Source organism: Scyliorhinus canicula, chromosome 5 (assembly GCF_902713615.1).
Source record: "Scyliorhinus canicula chromosome 5, sScyCan1.1, whole genome shotgun sequence".
NCBI classification, from domain to species: domain Eukaryota; kingdom Metazoa; phylum Chordata; class Chondrichthyes; order Carcharhiniformes; family Scyliorhinidae; genus Scyliorhinus; species Scyliorhinus canicula.
In genome coordinates, this window is record NC_052150.1 from 78,222,714 (window position 1) to 78,242,932 (window position 20,219).

General features: G+C 39.7%; 2 protein-coding genes across 2 annotated transcripts; both read right to left on the reverse strand.

Annotated features, from left to right (window-relative positions):
* Nucleotides 1–4,225, reverse strand: LOC119966076 (homeobox protein Hox-A11-like). The gene is made up of 2 exons (XM_038797267.1): nucleotides 3,521–4,225; nucleotides 1–2,277 (listed from the first exon to the last, which is right to left on the reverse strand). The coding sequence occupies exons 1-2, from the start codon at nucleotides 4,167–4,169 to the stop codon at nucleotides 2,045–2,047; spliced, it is 882 nt and encodes a 293-aa protein (XP_038653195.1). The 5' UTR covers nucleotides 4,170–4,225; the 3' UTR covers nucleotides 1–2,044.
* An 11,096-nt stretch (nucleotides 4,226–15,321) lies between these two features.
* LOC119965617 (homeobox protein Hox-A13-like) lies at nucleotides 15,322–17,734 on the reverse strand. Its single transcript, XM_038796400.1, has 2 exons — nucleotides 17,067–17,734; nucleotides 15,322–16,669 (listed from the first exon to the last, which is right to left on the reverse strand). Exons 1-2 carry the CDS (start codon nucleotides 17,713–17,715, stop codon nucleotides 16,425–16,427), a joined length of 894 nt encoding a protein of 297 aa, XP_038652328.1. The 5' UTR covers nucleotides 17,716–17,734; the 3' UTR covers nucleotides 15,322–16,424.
* Between the last annotated feature and the right edge of the window lie 2,485 nt (nucleotides 17,735–20,219).

Genomic DNA, 20,219 nt, shown 5'->3' on the forward strand with positions numbered 1-20,219 from the left:
TCCAGCTTTTAATGATTGTTTATTACGTACATGGAATGCACAATAATACAGCTCTTTGCAGGTGCTTTACCTTTCGCCTTGAATATCCGGCAAAGTTGAAGAAACCTACATTGATCGTCCGCAAGAAAAAAAGCAGATTTTCCGCCGTGTATCCCACTGTGCGCTCTCTCAACGTATACATGCAAATCTTACACCCTTTTTGTCAAACCGATAAATATAAATTATATACAAATGTTAAGCAAACGTCGGCATCACATTTAATTAAACAGCATTTGATTAAGACCTTCCCTTCAAGGAATTCGTAATTCTTTTCAAAATCTAAATGTTTAATGTAAAAAAAAGGCACCACGATATGCGGTGCATCTTCCAGCCTCTTTAATACATTTCAGTGTTTTGCAGATTAATCTGAAATTACCTCCAAAAGAGGCAAAAGCAAACACTCGGCCACTTTCATCTGTCATTTTATGTGTAACTCCAAGGAAATCGCCTACTTTCGTGAGGGTAATGACGGAGATCACAACGAAACATTTAAATTAAATTGGTATAATAGGGGAAACTATTTTTAAAGGCTGGTATGCGTTATCAGGTAACGGGTAGGCGAGAGTTGTACAATGCGGCCTATAGGTATATCGGCCTATAAAAAGATTATACGGTGAAGTACAGGAAATGTTACCATTGTGCAATAAAACACGTATGTGTTCAAGGAAAATAAGTTTCTGTCTTTGGTTCACACGGATTAAGATGGCTTCGATATTGTAAGTACTGCAAACTTGTCATCTCTTGAAGGAATCCGTGAAAATAATAGATGCATGAGCAGCAGTTTTTAAACCCTAATCCTATTTAAATCTGTAAATACACATTCATACTGTACCAAAAGAGCGAACATTTACAATACTTTGTGCTCAAGTATGCCATCATGGGTTAGTGTCTCCTCTTTTGAAAAGTTAAAGTAAACCTGCATTTGCAAATTACGACGCACAATATGTCAAGTACAAGTAACACTCACGGATTGTTCAGCAAGCATAAAATAGCCTGTTTTCAAAAATCGCATTATTCCAAGCTATGTTTTTAACGGTAAAGTGTTTATACAGAGAGTACCACGGCAAAAAAGGTACAAACTTCACATTCGAAACAGAATTGAATCACACTTGCTTATTTTGGCGGCGATTATGAATTTAACACAAAAACGCCTTTGAGTCTCATCAGCAGCCATCTTATGAGAATGAAATCCAGGTTGGGTATTTACATGCATGCTCTCCGTTTGGGACAGTGAAGGTCTGGTGGGGACTACTCATCGTTATTTATGGGGTGAAAAACACGGATTTATTGTAGAGATGCAGGGTTTTATCTGCCTTTCCTATGGACAAGTTTCAGTGTCCTAAGCGGTGATGAGCAGGCATTGTTTAGAGAATTGTCGCGCAAATTTCCTCCCTTTACAGAAGGTTCAGTTGCAAAAGCACGAGGCTGCTTGTTACTCATTCTAACTGAAAATAAAAAATATATATACCCAATAGTTGTGATTGATAGTGAGCGCCACTGAAAGCTTCCTAATCTAAAGCATGCGCACATTTTATTACTTTGTTTTTATATTGCAGCTGGTCCACAACAGTCCACTCGTTCTCCTCGGGCTCCCATATACAGGTCCGTGTTCACATCGAAGCTGCATTCTTCTTAGAATTAAGACAAATCTGTTTCGCTGAACTAAATCCAAACATTCACCTTGGCATCCCAACAATAATCTCTTGAGACGCCCTTTGTACAAAGCATGGAGATCACACGAATGGGAATATAATAGTGTGTGTGTGTATGGTTTGTGTATGTGAAATAAACGATGAACATTATTTCCAGTTAGTTTTTTTAAAAGTTGAATCTAGACGTCCCATTTAGTTTTGCAAAGTTGTCCGGCCTGTCAAAACTGTACCAAAGTGTCTGCTCCCAAACTCGAACTTGAGTTCTGTTTTACCTCTGCATTCTGCCCTGGTCGCTTTCTTCGTAGAAGGCGAAGTTAGAAGGAGAAATGCCTCTTTGGAATCTCAGTCTAATCTCAAAGCAATGGATTTGTGGTATAATATTGAAGGCGGTCCCTGTTTAACTTCTTTTCCTTCATCCTCCTGTTCTGAAACCAAATTTTAACTTGCCGGTCGGTTAAATTGAGCATCCGGGAAAGTTGCAGCCGCTTCTCTTTGTTGATATAAACACTGAAAAAAAATTCTCTCTCCAGCTCTCTGATCTGGTACTTGGTGTAGGGACATCTCTTTTTGCGTGTACGCTGGCCACCTGCAACAGGTAAACAGCACGTTAAACTTTGATCGTTGGAAGTGAAGGGGAACCATCACCTTCCCATGCGTTATATATGTTTTACTGTGAACGCATTCACAGGGGTTGGGGGGGTTATTGGGTGGCTCTCCATAGCTCCTGATTTTCACACAAGAGTCTCCCCCCACCCCCACCCAGCAGTGCCAAAGAACCCAATTGTTCGCTCAAGCGTAAAAACCTCTTTTCATTCATATTTCACCAGTCCTTGGGACAAAAGATGGCTGCCTCGATCTGTATTGGTTCTAATGGTTGTGGAATTGTTAAGTTGAAGCTGGAATACTCCCGTTCCAATTATATACTTTAAAGTTGCCAATGAGCTTCCCGCAGCCTTGCACTGGCTACACGTTCTTTTTGAAAAGGCAAAACGTTTTGTCTCAAAAGGTGAACCGTTCTACTGATCGTGCATTAAACCCAGAAAATGGGTGAAATGGAGGAGGAGAACAGAAAAGTGTTATTTTATCTGAGGAGTTCAAACTAAAACTCGGGAATGGGAAACTTCAGCTGTCTCTTTTTAAAGAAGGCACTTAGAAGGACAAATCAGTTCCTTAGGAGAGGGGGGCTTAATTCTATAGTCATTCTGGGCTGTAAAACTCAGCATGCAGCAGCCTTCAGGAGCAATATTGCAGCGTTCAGACTGACTCGATCAAAAGTCCAGCTATAAAATGCGATTATTAAATAAAATACGGCCACCCTGCTCTGAAATAAGTTTTTATGATGGAAAGCTCCATGCTAGAGGTATTGCAGTATTTATATAGCTGTTAAAAATGTCACTTTTCCCACATTATGTTTTAAAGCGGTTACTTATGGAACGGAATACAACCTATAAATAGAGTTTCTGTGTCAACACGTGTGTTTTTATAGAACTGCTGAGTGCATTAATATACGCAAATATCGCAAGCCGCTAAAAGCCAATCTTCATAACTTCGCACCTAATCCTAAAATGATCAGAATTTCTAACCCCAATGTCACTTTTTTGAGGTGCTGCTGGACGTATTTTAATGCAGCGATTGGCTGGAGTTATTTCACGGCCAATTTCAGAGCTGAGCACGTGATCCTGTCATTTATATAAAAAAAGTTTTGTTGGGAAATCTACAGGCCATCCATAAACCCTCTTATATGCTTATAAAACAGCACATAAAAATTTTAACAGCAGCGCGCGAGATCGCAAAACTTTCCCTCACAACTGGGCTCTGACTCTACCTACTGGAGTTGCTGCCTTTCTCCTCATTGTTGCCGGAAGAGGACTCCGGGCTGCTGCTCCCGGGGCTCGTCTCTTTCTCCACGGACACCCTGGAAGTCTCCGAACTTGAAGTTGCCGCAGACGGCACTTTATCCGGACTCTTCTCCCCGCAATACTCCGACTGCTGATTCTCACTGGAACCGTAGGCAGTCTCGAAAAACTGATCAAATCCTTGCGGTAGGACACCGTTCCTGCCCACCGGGTTGTAGAAGCTGGAAGACGCGTTGGAGCTGGGGTGATAGACGCTGGCGCTATTTTTCATTAACATCTCGCCCATAGTGCTGGCAGGAAGACACTCTCTGTGCATCAGCTCCTCTGCGGAGTAGCAGTGGGGCAGATTGCCCCTGTGATGCCACTTATTGGAAGGATCGATGGCATAGTCTCTGAAGGTAACTTCTCGCACAGGTTGAACCTGGGGGATATTAGACGAGTAAGAGTATGTCATGGGGCGAGAAGCCGGGGTTTGGGGTAAAAAAGAAGGCAGGCTGGAGAAATCCGGACCCGAGACATAATAGGTGCAGCTAGGCAAATAAAGATTCGAGCCACAAGAAACCCGCTCATCAAAATCCATCATCGCTTGCTTGGGGTCCCCTAGCGCAAGAATAGCTTGCATTCGCCCAGCTAAACATGGTCCTTAGATGCTGCTGCCTCTTTGAAGCTGATCCGCGGAGTAAAAATTTGGAAACGTAAGCTGACGTGGAAATGTATCTCCATACATCGCAGGGACAAGTTAGTCATGTGACCAGATGCCTGGAGAAATTGACATGCATCACTTTGGATTCCCCCCCTCGCGCCAGGAGCGCAAAGCTCTTTACATCTAAGCCCTGCACATTTCTAAACAGGGGAATGAAAGCTCGAATAATACTGTGAAGGTGTTCAACCTTCACACCAGAGACGCATTTGGCACATTTACTTCACGTCGCTCCAACATGCTGATTAGAAGCGAGGGTGGACGTGGAAATAACACGTAACGATTTCCGCAGTGGAAATGTAACAAAAACTGTATATTTTCCAGAGAGCACGGTTTGTGACCTCTCTCACATATATTGGTGCTGCCGGAATATTGGTCGGCATTTTTTATTGGCAAATAATCCCCTTTGCTTTCTCTTTTCTTGCTATTGTAATGTAAGCAAAAGGTGCAATAGACACAGTTCGCTTTCACAGAATTTGTGAAATGATTAATGAATAATGACTAAAGCTCTATAAGAAATGTGTATAGAACGACGAGAGTACAATCTTTAAATGGCTTTATGCAAAACAATCTCCCTATCTTGTTTGAAGTGGATGAGAGCACACAATGATCTCCAGACCGCACTGAGCCGTGGAGACGCAAAGTTAGACCGCTCCACAAGTTCGACCTGGATTAACGGTTGTTTGCGTTTTTGTGAGTGTTTCCAAATCAATATTAGATCATTTATCCTCTAAAAAAATTGAATCCGTACAAATCTGACAGATGTGTGAGGTGCCTTGGATTTAAAAAAAAAAAGATTATTATGCTGCCTCTTGCTTGTTACAAGCGGGCATGGTCACGTTCAACTCCATCACATGCAAACCCTCCGGCTTCTCAGCAAAATTAGATAAACCACTTATCCGCTTAGGTGGCCACCGAGAAATATTAGCCACGATGCGTGGGCCAATTCTACATTTTAGACAGAATTTGCGCGAATGCGTTATTCCAAAACGAACACTTTCTCTCATTGAAAATAAGTTCAGGATGAACAGCCAGACGTGGCCAAAAGCGGATAAAGGGATGTTTTATTTGACATTTGCCATGGGTGCATTTCTCTCTCTCTATATTTCTATGAAGTGTCAACAAGGACAACTGAATAAGCACCATATTCGGATTTAGTGCAGGTTGAGATGTATTTTTTAAAAATAGTTTCAGTTTAGCGAGGGTTATATTCATTGAAGGGCAACCAATAAAGTGCATTTTATTTCCGCACACTATCTTCGTGTAGCAATCTTTATGATTCAATACACGCGACGCGCCTTGCGAGGAATCCTGATGTGTCGAAAGAATGGGACTGTGGAAAAAAGCTGAAGTTAAACTTTGCCTTAGGATTGGTCACAAATTAGCTTTTTGATGATCCAAAAAACAACTGCGCAGCGCCAAAACAAACATGTTTCCTGGGAAAAAAAGGACCTTTGCCATCAACATTTGCCAAGAAGACCTTCCATTTAAATTAAATCCCATGCAGTTAAAATATATTCTGCACTGGGAGCATTATTGGGTAAGGAGTTGACAATTTAATCTTGCTTTTCCAACTCTTTCATTATATAGAAACCAATGCGATGCAAATATCTTATTCATTTTTCTAACCTACTGTAACTGAATTCAAACGCTATAAAAATAAAGCCAGCGCACAATTCAACAATTGTGGACCCTGAAATCACTGAGAATATTACTATAATTTGATATCAGCACATTATTTTATAATCAGGCTTTGTAATATGCATTATAGAGATTATTATGCAGTGCAGTCATTGTTCATTACACTGACCTATAGAATTTGCATGGCCCCACTCCTAGTTATTTAAAATCTCGTTAGAAAATACATTTATTTGTACTGAACAGACTGGCACAGTAAATGCATAACACGTGAGTCGCTGCAAATTTAACTGTTTAAGAATAAGATCCAATTCAAATAGTGCATAATGGTTTTGCAACTGAATAGGTGCACTGAGCGAACTCCGTGTTCAGAATTACTGCAGGGCGATGCAGGATTTGTTTAAAGGTTTGGGGTTTTTGGGGAGAAAGAACATCCGAAAGGCAGTGGCACCATCTGTCGCTGTATGAATGGCCAAATTCCGACACATGTACAGTAGTCTTTATAATATAATTAAATACAAGGCACCTCTGAGAACCGAGAGCGGGCGGTTTAGTTTGACCTGCGGTTTTGTCAGCACTTTGACAACCAGCTTCACCAGAATCCCGCAATAGACATTATAGTGGACCTGGGGTAAGCTGAAGACGCCACCTACATGGAATCCCTGACATTCCCAGCTAACGCGAGCAACCAGGCGCCCCCCAAAAGAGACAAGGATGCGGCTTTGTTTTGATAAAATCAGGCTGACTTTTAGGAAGAGTAAGGCTTTTTTGTTTCTAACTGTGTATTGCGTCTTTGCTGCGCGTTAGATTTGCAAACTCTAGTTTCTTGTCTCCGTCCTCTCGCTCCCACACGGGTGCACTCTCAGTAAATATGTCGCGGTGTGTTCTAACCTAGTTTGCCGCTGATGTTTCAAAGGCAACAAAAGAAAGGGACGGATGCATCGATTCAATAGCCACCCAAAACGAAAAGGGAAGCTGGCGATGGTGCTTTCGATTAAATAAAAGCCGATACATGAGCCCAGATCGCTTCACTACCTCAGTCGCTTCGCCATTTTCTATCCATCTGCATTTCCCAATTAACAGCCCTCTATTCAAGGTTCGCTTTTTTAATATACTGTGACTCTCAAATACCGCTTCTGGATCAAATTGACTCGTGTCCTCATTTTTAGCCATCACTCGTATACTTATTTCCAAGAATGGGTCATGTAATACTAAAAGAGATGTTTCCAAAGATGTAATGGCCTACCTTGTTGCTGTAAGATCAGGCATGCATTGCAGACATTCGGTTGATATTCGATGTGAATGAAATGTAATGTAAATACAGAAGTTTAAGGAGATAGTGAATTATTGCGACGCAGGCTATTTTCCTGCAGGAGTCCAACTCCACGGGAGGGCTGAGACCCGGATGAAGCTGAATTTCTGCACACTGATCTGTACTTCGAAGCCTGGTCGCTAAAAAAAATCAGAAACGCAATCGGATATCAAACTAGTCTTAAAGTTTGGAGGAAAAAAAAGCAAGCATTAAAATAAGATTGTGGTAAGAGAAAGCCTTCACTTGAGTTATTTGACAGCTTTGCAGTTTAAGGGCGAACAGCCTGCTTAACATTGAACTTCAACTCGGCAAACTGCTACACAAGCCGAGGAAATGTATTTTTCAAAAAAGATGAAAGCTGTATCGTGTGAACTCAAATTGAAGCCATATTGAAACTTAAGTCAAATGTTCATCCAAGAAAAAAAGACAAACATTTGGACGAGCCCAGTCGACACTTGTTAAGTCGATCGTGTCATTAATTGTAATGTAATGAAGCAGTGAATTAAAATATAATTGGTCGTGCATGGATTCATTCATTCATTCTAAACTATCACTATCCAACAGTTAGAAGTTGATAACTATATTTGTGGCCAATAGATGTTTTTATTGTCACCCTATAGGTAATCAATACGGCATGAAAACGGCCAGCCATATTGTTCTTTGCACATTTTTGCAGGAATTTGTATTCGGATTAGTTCTTCCCAGGAATTGCACTGCACATTGTTTATTGCAGTGCAAATGAAGGCACATACGTCTCAATTGCCTGCAAATGCAAAGGCACTTAACTGTAGTACCCCCCCCCCCCCCCCTCGCCCACCACCCGAGCCAATTTTCTAACGTGGAATGATTTAACTACACCGCCACTTTTTGAGGGGGAAAGATTGCAAATGAGAAGAGCATCTCCATGGATAAGTGAACTTGAACATTTCCTGATCAAGCCTCTAACTATAACATGGAAAATACCGCTGGGGTTATTGTTACAGAGCTGTTGCTGCCTTTTAACGGAACCCCTTCACATTGTTGCAATACTTTTATCACAATTATCAATTCAAACATTGGTTGACTTTGAAACTAGTACGGCTGCGTGCATTGAAACATTCATATATTTTCGAGGCGACATTATTCCACGTTTTCAAATGAATGGTGTGAAATAAAATAAACTGCAAACTAAAACCCTTTCTTGGAGGCGTTGACCGTGGGGGTGGGGGAGCGCTAGCTATGTGTTGATTTTTTTTTTGGGGGGGGGGGGGCTCTGCAATGATTTGATTTTCCCCTGATTACCCCTCAAAATATTCACGAATCTCAGAATCCAAACTGCAAATATTGGCCTCAGCGAAGTGCGTGTCTTTTATCGAAATCCATGTGTTTGTTTTATGTGGGTGGCTGTTTAGTGGCCTTGCTCAGTGGCAAGGACAAGACAACTGTCGGCCATTTTTATGCCTAGTGTCTCGGAAATTTCGCTGAAAGTTCATTCAAGAGAAAGTACTTCAAGAAACGAGCACCTTACTGAAATAAGAAGGCTTTGTAATGATCAAGAGCGTGTTTCCAATAAGAATGAAAGGACACCCCAAGTAATAATAGGCATCGCCCCCAAGTGAGTCACATTTGAAGATGGAAACTGAGCCAGAGTTTTATCTTATTGTTCCATTGTTATATTCTTTGCTGGGCCACAGTAAATGTATCAAAATGATCCTGAAATGAGAGATTCTACATGAAGCACTGTGATTTACAACTAAGCCAAATTAATACTTTTAATTTGTTTTTCTGATCCCTTTGTGCCCCATAGCTCAGTAGTAGTCTCGCAGGGGAGTGCGTATTTAGTAAGGATTGGCATGAAGGCCACACGGTTTGTAAATTATAAGCGAGCATTTTACACCTTTGAGAAATTTGAGAGGACCGATCCTTCTTTCTCTCTGAAATGATATACCAGACTACAAGTACATGCCAGGATCTTTGTCTATGTATGTATGTAGGTATGTGTAACTAGGAATGGGTCAGTATTCCTCCCATTCCTGCTTCTTTTTAGCTGCTGCACATCTTCCCAATAAAAATTGTTGAATTTCCTTCGCGTATTTTATTACAAAGTTTGGTGCAATCATTTAATAATTTCCGCAACCTGGAGCCCAAAATGTTAAGCTGCCCAACATGTCACGTGGAACACGGGGCGTCAGTGCCTTTTTAACACACTGCATGACAAAATAGACGAGACATTAATTAATCCTGAGCCTACCCCTCTGAATAATTTAGGCATAGCCCTCCTAATACCGGTGTTTTGTTTACAAATGCTCATGAACAATGCTCCACTTCCCGGCATTTTTGAGGCAATTGCGTGGGGTTGCATTTCGAACTGAACATCCCGTTCACACTTTTATACGAAATGTCAATTTGAAGATAAATTGGGAGTTCAGGTCATGTTTTTGAATTTGGTTTGCACTATGATAAAAATAAAATGGAGCTATACCCTTCACTGCGGCAACTCAGGGCCGGGATTCAAGGAAACAGAATATCAGATTGGAACAAACCCAGTCATAGTCCGATGGTGTTTTCGGCGGTGTTTCCTTTCATGAAAACAGACACTAAAATACGGTTGTATGTTAGCAGGACCCTCTCCTCGAATGGGACGAGCGCCAGGCCAAGCAGTCATGAACATTGCATTAGCGAGAAAGGACGCAGAGATTCACTCGAAAGGGCCGCTTTTGAACTTGGAAGATCTTTACTTTGAACTTGGCTCGAAGAACACAGCTTGGAATTTCAGAATGGTCGTCAGTAAAATATGATGTACTCACCTCCAAAGATAGCAAACATTGCTACACGGGCAGGCGAACTATTTTCCTGCATGTTTCGGATAGATTCTTCCAGCTTTCTAACCCTGAATCTTTCAGAAATAGCCGCTGTTCCAAAATGCACAGGTGCAGTGCGTTCCTAATGCCTTTTTAAAAAATCTTTTCGATGCCCAGTGGGCGCACTCACATGAACGCAAAAGCGGCAGTCTTCTAATTGCACCTAATCTCTGTCAGGTTAGCATATCCCAAGCCGTGGTGTGATGCCGTTGTCTCCCAGATGAACATTCAGGACCCACACACGTCGCATGTGTGCGCACTAAACTTGCAATGTGACAAAATGACTGAACCCCTTTCAGCTGAAAGAGCATATGGAATAACAATGCAATACTGAATTTGTGTTCAATGTCAACAAGAAAACTAACCGCGTCTGTGTACCAGAGGAGACAGAGAGAATTGCATTTTAATGAAAGTTACAATTAATGAATTGCATGCGCGTCCTTTCTGATACTTTATTAATGAGTTATGTAAATTACTTTGGATGACAGTGACTCAGAATGCGGTTACATATATTTTCTGATTGTGGGACTTAATAAATGTTTTGAGGTCAATGGGCAAAGTTCAGGTGGCGATATGCTGCTTCATTTTTTAAGAGTGTGTTTTCACATAACTGTCAACAAATTTGCCACTGGAACGTATATTGTATCTGCCCACGTAGAGCTGGAAAACTAACGTTTTACTTCTAATTCATTAACTATTAGAAACAAATCACATTAACAAAGGAGCAACATCCATTCTATGATATTGCATTCTGCAGGCAGATAAATAAATAAGACCTCCGATTTCAAAAATGGACAAGTACCAAACTTCGAACTTGACGATAAACAACATTTTGGCCCGCACAGTTTCGGTAAATCATTAACCAGTACGGCACCACTGAAAGACAGTGCTGTAAGCATGCGAAATAAATAGTTCAAGGCGATTGAAAACAACACAATTGGTGACAGAAATTAAGCGTGCTCCATTGAAGAATGAAAATATATATATTTTTCTTTCGTGACACACAATCATTATTGCAATCTCAGACTTTGAGGTGTAATTACATGTAATGTTTGACTTTATGTCTACATAGAAAGTCCGGTAAGTGAAATGGATCGACGTATAATTTTAAGGAAGTCTCAAGTTCTATATTGTACAAAGTGTATTAGGTTGCATCCAAAGATATTTTTGGGCGTGTGATATTATATGTTAAGTGGAATTATAGCGGTATATGTATGCACAGTTACCTAGAATGTACTCAAGAATGTTTGCAAATACTCGCAGTTATTTTTTTTAGATTTAGATTTAGATCTAAAATTTAGATTTTAGATTTTTAGATTTAGAAATGAAATATATTTCCCCGCGAAATGCAGCAAACTCTAATATATAATGCTTTAATTATCCTTTGCTTTATTTTGTAAATTGAAGACTGATTACTCAGATAAAAGTGAAACATTGCATGCACAAAATGTCCCGTGGCACAAACTAGCCTAAATATCATCTCAATTGTTATTAGCTTAATGTCGTATGTGTGTGTTTGTGAATATACGTATATATATATATATATAATGTATGTGGCAATGCGAAATGAAACCGTTTATTACATATAATATATAAGCATGTATTTTGCCTGTTTAGTTTATGTATATGTAAATGCACATATATATCAAAAAATATTTATATACATCAATTAATATGCACACACAACGTTAATATTCGCAAATATACGTTGGCGGGTACGTGTAAATTCAATATTTGAGGCTGCATTAATGGCCTTAGATTTTTTTTTACATTTTAGCATTTGTGCTTTATTTTAGACACATAACTAAGTAGGTCACCTGTGCTATATGCATTCCTATATATCTAATTTCTGAAGGGTTAACTTTTCCGACCCCTGATGTCTTATCTAGTGTACTCTATTATTGATTTGCAGGTATATTCTATTCTTCATGCCAGGAAAGCAACGAGTCAATTACCAATGTACATCCAGGCAGATTTGATGTAAATGGAACCAGATATATTACGAAGAAAATCACTCCATTTAATAACATATGTTCGACGCGGCTAAATAGCATTTGGTTACACATTTTTAAGTAAATTCACCAATTGCATAAGTTGTCTGGCGAAATTTTGTTTTAAAAATTATAAAAAGCCTTTTTACAAACGTGTATGTGCTGTTCTTTGGGGGGCGGGGAGAGGTGGTGAGTGCGGATAGTATTACACATTCACTTTAAGCAGCCCGTGGCTCATCCTTGAAGTCAGGTCAGGTCATTTCGCTAAATGTTGGTTTGCAGTAATCACACTAATCATTAAATGCACACTTCCATGTTTCCGATTATTAAGAATATCAAATTGTGAATAAATGTATAATGTAATACGAAGTTAACATGGAACGCAAACACATAACCCGTGTTTTGCAGTATATATATATTACAGTATCCTACACTGATTGATTTGCGACCTCAGAAATGATTGTATGACGGCAACCGCGTGAAAAGAAGCAAAATAAATCAAATAAACTATTTTTTTAATGACGATAAATAAACACATCGACTACAAATTGAACAATCACTCCAACTTCATTTACTAGAAATAAAGGCACATGGATGTGAATATTTTTATTTTTGTTTCTAAGGAAGTGGAGTTAAAACCAGCGAAATAAAATTCAAAACGACACAGAAAGGCACATCAGGTCTTAAACGCCTGTCGACAATGACTTCTTTGTTTCTTTTTCTAATGTTGACTTATACATCAATAAATAATAGGCAATGCTATAATTATAGATGATTCAGTGCATACATTTAGTCCCTAAAAGTTAGTTTAATAATGTTTCATTTGGTGTATTTGTATCGCAATATGATGTATTTTATAACATTCTAAAGTGACGTGCTGACTTGCCCGTGAGTGCGGCACAGGAGACCATTACTGAGGCTGTTTCCAGCGCGAATTCAATGATCCAAATGCATTATTGTTTTTACAATAAACTAGTTTAATCGCTCGTGATCGCCACTGTACTCATAAAAGGTACGTTTATTTACTGTAAATAGAGATTCACAGTTCAGGATGGATGCATTGGCACAGAACGATTGGCAGAATCGAAAGCTCAATGATTATGTTGGAGAATGTCTGTTCCAATTGATTGCACTTTCTGCTTTGCTGCCCTTACATCATGAGGGCAACATTGACAATATAATTAATTTCACTTGAACCGTTATCTTCAAATAAATTAATAACACGAAATGACTCTGGTAATCGGAGATGTGCCGTTGGCTGCTCAGTCTCATCTTTTACCTTTAGCTTATTTGATCTAAAGCACAAGAACGACAAAAAAAACAGGCTGAGAGAAGGTTCTGCACTGGATGAGCCTCTTTGGAAAGCATTGATAATTGTCAGCTCCATCTATAAAACCAAGCAACAATGGTTACCCCTAACTAATAAACACTGATTAACTATTTTTCTTCAATTTCGTGCAAATAGAAATCTTACGATATACTTCGACTCGGTGGACCTAGGAAACAACGACATTGGACCATTAGGCCTGCCTTGATCAGAGTGAATGTGGGTGGTTCTCCTCAAATACTTTCCAACAAATATTTCAACGGATTTTACTAAAGGGTGGCGTGATTGGCTCGAAAGAATCATGTGACGAATGTAGAATTTTTTAATCCCACCACATTTTGACAAATCAGCTTTCATTTTTGGGATAGACATCTCCTAGTTTGCGGTTTGGGCTGTGTTAAGAACACAAGGGAGAATAAATGAATTAACAGTGATTAGAAATAAATGGAACAAAAAAATCTATTGTTTACATAAGCAACTCACTTAAGCTCGTCGCAACTAATAAGTGCAAAGAACGTATTTTTACAACATCCACGCTTAACACAGCACTCTTTGCATGTCTGTGGGATTTATCTGTAATTATGTATTTTTAAACGAATGTTTGGTTGATGCAAAAATACAAATGCAGATGGAGGGATGACTAATTTCTACAGAAAGAAAACGTTTTGGAATTTCCCATTCAATTACCCACACGTTAGATTTGAGATGATGTATGCTTCATAAATATCTAGGTACAGTTCTTAAGATCTCGGCTTATTCCCAGCCAAATTCCATGATACGACTGGCACGAGAAAGAAAAACAACTGAGAGCCTGCCTTAGTTTTGTAAAGTGCAGCATGTTGAAATATGCAACTTAATGATCAGGAGTATGAACGTTAATTGATAAACCCGACCAACAGATTATCAGGAGCAGACAAACGAGCTGCAGATAAAGACAGAGTGATCAAGTGATGAAAGAATGAATGTGGACGGGTACGTATATAGGCTGATCAAATATATATATTTAAAACGTCATTAAAGTAAAACTATGCTTTTCACAAATATGATCGTGGTCAACTTTATCTGATCAGTATGGTTGCTCTGAGAGGCTGAAATTTAAACCAACATTAAACCATTATTGTGCAAAGCACGTCACCATAGGCCCTTACTTATATCGATTCTACACCTTCGGGCTTGTGATCCTAGTGCAATACCCGAAGTTGGTGATTGTTTTTGAAGGTTTTTTTATTTATGATAAACAAATGATTCCCGACGAGCCGTTGAAATGGGAACATTTAAAATAATTTCTCTGAGCATTTGCACAATTTAGACAATGGATAATTAATTGTTAGTGTCACTGACCTACATGTGACGGTCCCAGTTCACCCTTTGCTCTTTTATTGTTGAAACAATTATGTTTGGTTGCTTGCTTGTCCAAAGCCCGTATATATGAATATCCTCAGATTTAACAGTAGATGGCGCGCTTGCTCTACCAATACACTTCATGACTATTCATGAGCTGTTAATAGTCAAGGTCAAAGACTATCTGTTTTCGTCAAGGTCAAGGTTTAAGCCCCCCTCCTAACGCCCTGCCTCCATATTAAAACGAAAAGGAGAGCTTATATTTCCAATCAGAATATGGAGAAAATGTATTGTCTTTAAACTTTCAGCAGAACCTAATACAAACTTAGGGGTATACTTCCAAAAAGCGTTTCTATCATAATTATCGTGATACGTTTACTGGTTTCGATTAAAAGCAGCGGGGAATACTCTTGGATGCCTTTAGCTCTCAGCAATTTTGTTTTGAATATTTCTAAAACTTTAGTATGGAAGCATGATTTCAAGGTATTTTAAACGTCTAAACCAATGGCCTGGGTGACATCAAGAATAAGTCTAGCTGGTCCATACATATTGCTTTACATTTTGTATTGAAAGCTGTCAGTTGGCGTCATGCTTCTTAACAAAAAAAAACGACGCTGTTGTTTATGAACATCTTTTATTCGTGAAATAATTTGTTGTAATGCAAGTAATTCACTAGATGAAAAAAGACAATAGGGTATACAAATTAAACAGCTGCATAATAATAATGCAAGACATTTTAATTTCATGATTATCATTCGTGATTTATTTTTTTAACTATTATTGGTATATATTAACTAAGCAGGAGGGTGCATGCAGATATAATAATGCAGTATTTAAAAAAAATACAATTGCAGGCAGATGTTATCATCTTTAGGAAGAAAGCTGTGCGCCTTAAGTCTGCGTGGAGACTCTTGCTATGTGAAGTGGGTAATATAACAAGCAGACAGAGAAGACTTAATATTTAGTTCATTTACACGGGAGGGGGTGATTCTATGTTTGCATACAGATTTTTCTTCCGCTCCGTAGAAAATGGCAATCTACTCTGCTATTTAATTGCGAGAGTCTGGATGCTCCTAAATATATACAGAAGACGAAATGCAGAATGCTAGAATAGTACGTGTTTACTTTCCCATATACACTGCTGTTTAGAATATAATCTTCTTTCTACCTGTACATTAATATCTTTAGAGATAGCGCATCCCATCTAAAGAAAATGCAGTGCGTAAACATACATTTTATTATACATTTCACGATATATCCCATAGTTTACCTGAGGAAAAAAAATGATCATGCACTCTAGCTTTTTGCTAACCAGAACCTTTTCCAGCAAAACACATTTTCTTTAGGTGCTTAGATAACGTTTGTGTGAAGGTACTGCACAAATCAAATTGGTACATTTACTCTTGTGAGGTGACATCTTTTTATGCAGTAGACAATCAGCCCCGCATGTTTTCTACATTTCAAAATAGCAACACCTTCGGGTCTTGATTAATGTGCTTGGTTTACTTTTTGCTGCACATTAGCTTGATTTAAGATAATCTTTATACAATATCTCTCCGGGGGATTCACTTGTGATTTTGCCCTTTTAAAAAAAAGAAAAAGCAATGAGCAGACAGGGGGAAAACATCTAGCATCAAGAAAATGAGCTGTGGTGGGTTTTTTTTTCTTCAGGCTGAAATCAGTTATTTTTTTTTCAGATGAAGTCCGCACGTTTCTCGGATTGTCGCACTAGCTGTTACTTTTCAGCTTGGTCAGAACTTTCTTTTCTTTCACTCGTCTGTTTTGAAACCAAATAGTGACTTGTCTCTCAGAGAGGTTTGTTGATGCCGATATCCTCCTTCGCTTGTCCTTGGTGATGAATTTATTGGTGGCATATTCCCGCTCAAGTTCTTTCAACTGCACTTTGGTGTAAGGCACTCTTTTTTTCCTCCCACGACGAAAGGAACTCGCGTCTGAAGGATGCGAAACCACGTCTGTGAAGAGAGAAACACACCTTATTATCCGTGGCATTGAGCACCCGTCACCGGGCAAAACACGGTAACTGTCGCCGGGGTCCAGATAACCATTGTGCCAAGAATATCGAGTGCACTTTTTGCAATGCATTTTACAGCAGGAGATATAATTCTGAACATGCGGGAGAATGGAGAAGTGCTTCTGAAAAATCATGCAAAAATAATATTAAGCCATTAAAGTTTGTGGTAACATAGCAATGCTGGTAGTGCGGAATTACGCATGTAATTTCTGGATGCTAATCTCTGTTATATATTATCTCAGTTACCCGTATGTATTTACACACCGGAATGCTTTGTTCTATTCATTGTGTTACTTTCTCCTGCGAATTGAAAGCCTCTTGTGTTCCTCTATACTTACCTGGCAGGCTTGATTTCCAGAGGTGGGTAGCTTGGGGCTGCTCTTTCGAGCAGCAGACTTGCCCGTTCCAACCATTGGTAATAGCCCAGGGCTGGTAGCTCTCCATGGGTAACAATGTTTCATGCCTCGGCTCCCCCGGAGCGCTGATGGTGGGGACCACAGGTACATCCAAGTAACTGGGCATCGGTTGGTATGGCCCCGCGTAACCTTGGTAGAAAGCGAACTCCTTAGCCCTGGAGGTGAACTCCTCGCCGGCGGACGTGTCCATGTATTTGTCGGCAGGGTAGCCAGACAAGGAGGGGGGCTGAGCACACGACTTGATGCTGCTATGGTGGCTCATTCGGCAGGGGTAGTAACTGCTCCCAAAGTATCCATAAGGAAGGGCGGCACTGGACGAAGTTTGAGCTGCAGGACAAGGGCTGCACTGTTTGACAGGTTCAGCAATGCCAGGGGCTGGCACCTCACTCGACGAGTAGGCAGAGCTGGGGGCGAGGGATGCTGGATGAGCCATCAAATTCCTGCATTGATTTGCTGTGAAGTTCCCTCCTGAAAATCCATCCATGTTTTTATTAATTTCATCCAAGCTATTGTCGTAGACGAACATCACCGTGTCGATCCAGCGGGGATGAAGTATCACGGACGCTGTCATATCACGTCCACCATTGAGACTAGTGGCCGTTTTAAAAGCCCCTAAGACTGAAAAGAGATACTGAATCTCTCAGACTTAGCAGCATTGACGCGCCAGTGTCGCTGGAACCTGCCTCCCCATTGGCTGCCAGGTGGCCACGTGATATGCAAAGCAGATGATAAATACATGAAGAATAAAAAGGTAGATACTCCATTAGTTTAATCAAGGAACGCTTGGGCATTTACGTGAATGAGTGATTGGAATTAAACACATTTACTGAAATAACGAAGAACTAACAGCGCACAAAATAAACCAGCACTGCATGGGCGTCGGGTTGGTGGCGGTAAATGAAAACGCATGGCCAGACTGAGAAAGGCAATATTCTGCATGTACACAAATCAAGACAAAGCGAAAACTGCTGCCTTTGACAGGAATCAAAATGAACAATTCACACTATTAGAGGCTTGACCACATAAACCAGTTGAAATTTCGGCGACCGGTTTTTGTGTATTTGATCATTATGCCTACGTTTGGGGTCACTTTTGCATAAAGATTTATACAATTCATTTTTTAAATTACAATCTGTACCTCTGATCAATTAAAGTACACTTTCCTCTCAAAGAATTGTCATTTCAGCAAAACCTGTCATTCGGATGGGTTGAATGACACTTTCCCCGGCTCTTTCTCTTTGCATTTAACTTCATAAATAAAACCTCAAGGTGCTTTAACCCAATGAGAAAATAACATTTGAAGAAATAGGTAGCAGCAGAATTTTATGGTGAAAGGGAAACATCTGTATGACCTTTCTAAAGCTTCATGACATAACTCGTTCGAGCAAATACAATAATGCCGAAAACAGCCCGAAATTATTCCAGAGCCCCAATTCCTTACTCCGCAATTAATAATTGAGAAAATACATCGCTTCACCTGGGCTATAATATTTGTCATTAAACTAAACTGCAGAGCAAAGTGTATTGAAAGATATCACTTTACATTTCCGAATTCTTCTCATAGAGCAAAGAAGTTAGTTTGAATTTCCATTCGCACTGGCCAATTAATGTTTACTTGCTATAATAAGAGCAACGTTTCTCGTCAGTTCCAAGTATAGAAGTGCTGAGATCAAAGGACGTTTATAAGACAGATAAGGATATTCACTAATTCCTTGTTTGCCGTTTGCCAGCCGTGATGCAAAAGTATTTAAATAAATGTCAGCCTTCAAACTTCCCCCGCTAATGCAGCCGATTCGTGTTAACTTGCTCGGCACAAAATGTGTATTCATTGAGCAGGACCATAATTCACATAACTGGATTTCACATTGAAATATCAGTGCATGTGTTTTATGACTACCTGGCACAATTAAATTCATGGAAAAGGGATAAAATGTGAATTATTTCACAATATCTAGCACATTGTTAAATATGTGCTAAAATCCATAAATATGATTTGTCTTATAATATGTAGCACATTGTTAAAAGTGTGATTTGATAGATATACATCAACCATATTATAAATGCATTTGCAATTAATTTGCTACAATTTGGCCAAAAGCGTGAGGATAAGTGATCTTACTACAGCCACATAATACATGATGAGGAATGATAGCTGGTGTAGATGCATTTAAAAAACACAAGTGTAGCCGTTATCATTCGGTTGGCATGGGTCGTCACAAAGGGTGATTTTTAATGCAATTGCAGTCACATAATTGCATTTCAAGTACTGTAATAAGTGGAATGAAAGCTCTTTCCTATCAGGCGAATTCGTCAAGCGTGTTCCACTAAAGTTGTTTGTCCTGTTTTTTTTTACCTCCGGAACATGACTGTGTAGTGATGCAGCTGTTTAGAGCAATCATTTTACAATGAAATGCTCCCTTCTTGTTCTTTGCAATTCCTCCCCCTCTCTCTCTCTTTAACTCTCTCTTTCCTGTTTATCTCTTACTTTTTCTCCCCTCCTATTCCTGCACCTTTTCTATAATTTTTACAGGGTTATAACGCTGGAATCCTACAGATGCTTGAGAAAAAGCTGCACGGCCTTCCTTTCAACTTATTTTCGAAATTGGAAGTGATACCAACCCTGGTGATTTAGGAGCCATTGGTTCTGTGCTGCTCCTTGACATCGTTGCTGAAGCAGGGAATCTGAATGTGGAATATAATAAACATTCTCCGCCGAATAACGTGGCATGAAATAATGAGGAGAACACGTCTCCCTGCCGTACCTAGAAATTCCATTACCGTCCCCTCCTCCCCCCTTTTTTGGGAATCCACCCAGAGTATTCACCGTCTTCTGGGATTCTAATTCTGTAAAGATATCGAGGTACTTCCACAACGTGAGCTTGAGGAAATGATGAGAAGCCGGATCGGGATATTGTTACTTTTGTTCTCTCAATGTACCTTTAATGAAACACTCCGTTAATTCCATGAGCGGTGAGTATCGGTGCAGTTTATACATCAGTGATGATTATGTGATAGCATCACTGGTATCCGAGTGTATCTGCCACTGACTGGCAATGCGTCCTCGTGTGATTATTA

Excerpts from the sequence above, each read along its gene's own strand:
- LOC119965617 (XM_038796400.1), bottom strand. The coding sequence starts at position 17,715 with ATGACAGCGTCCGTGATACTTCATCCCCGCTGGATCGACACGGTGATG. Across the intron at positions 16,670-17,066 it reads CTGGAAATCAAGCCTGCCAG|ACGTGGTTTCGCATCCTTCA; the intron begins GTAAGTATAGAG and ends CTCTCTTCACAG.
- LOC119966076 (XM_038797267.1), bottom strand. The coding sequence starts at position 4,169 with ATGCAAGCTATTCTTGCGCTAGGGGACCCCAAGCAAGCGATGATGGAT. Across the intron at positions 2,278-3,520 it reads GGAGAAAGGCAGCAACTCCA|GTGGCCAGCGTACACGCAAA; the intron begins GTAGGTAGAGTC and ends TACCTGTTGCAG.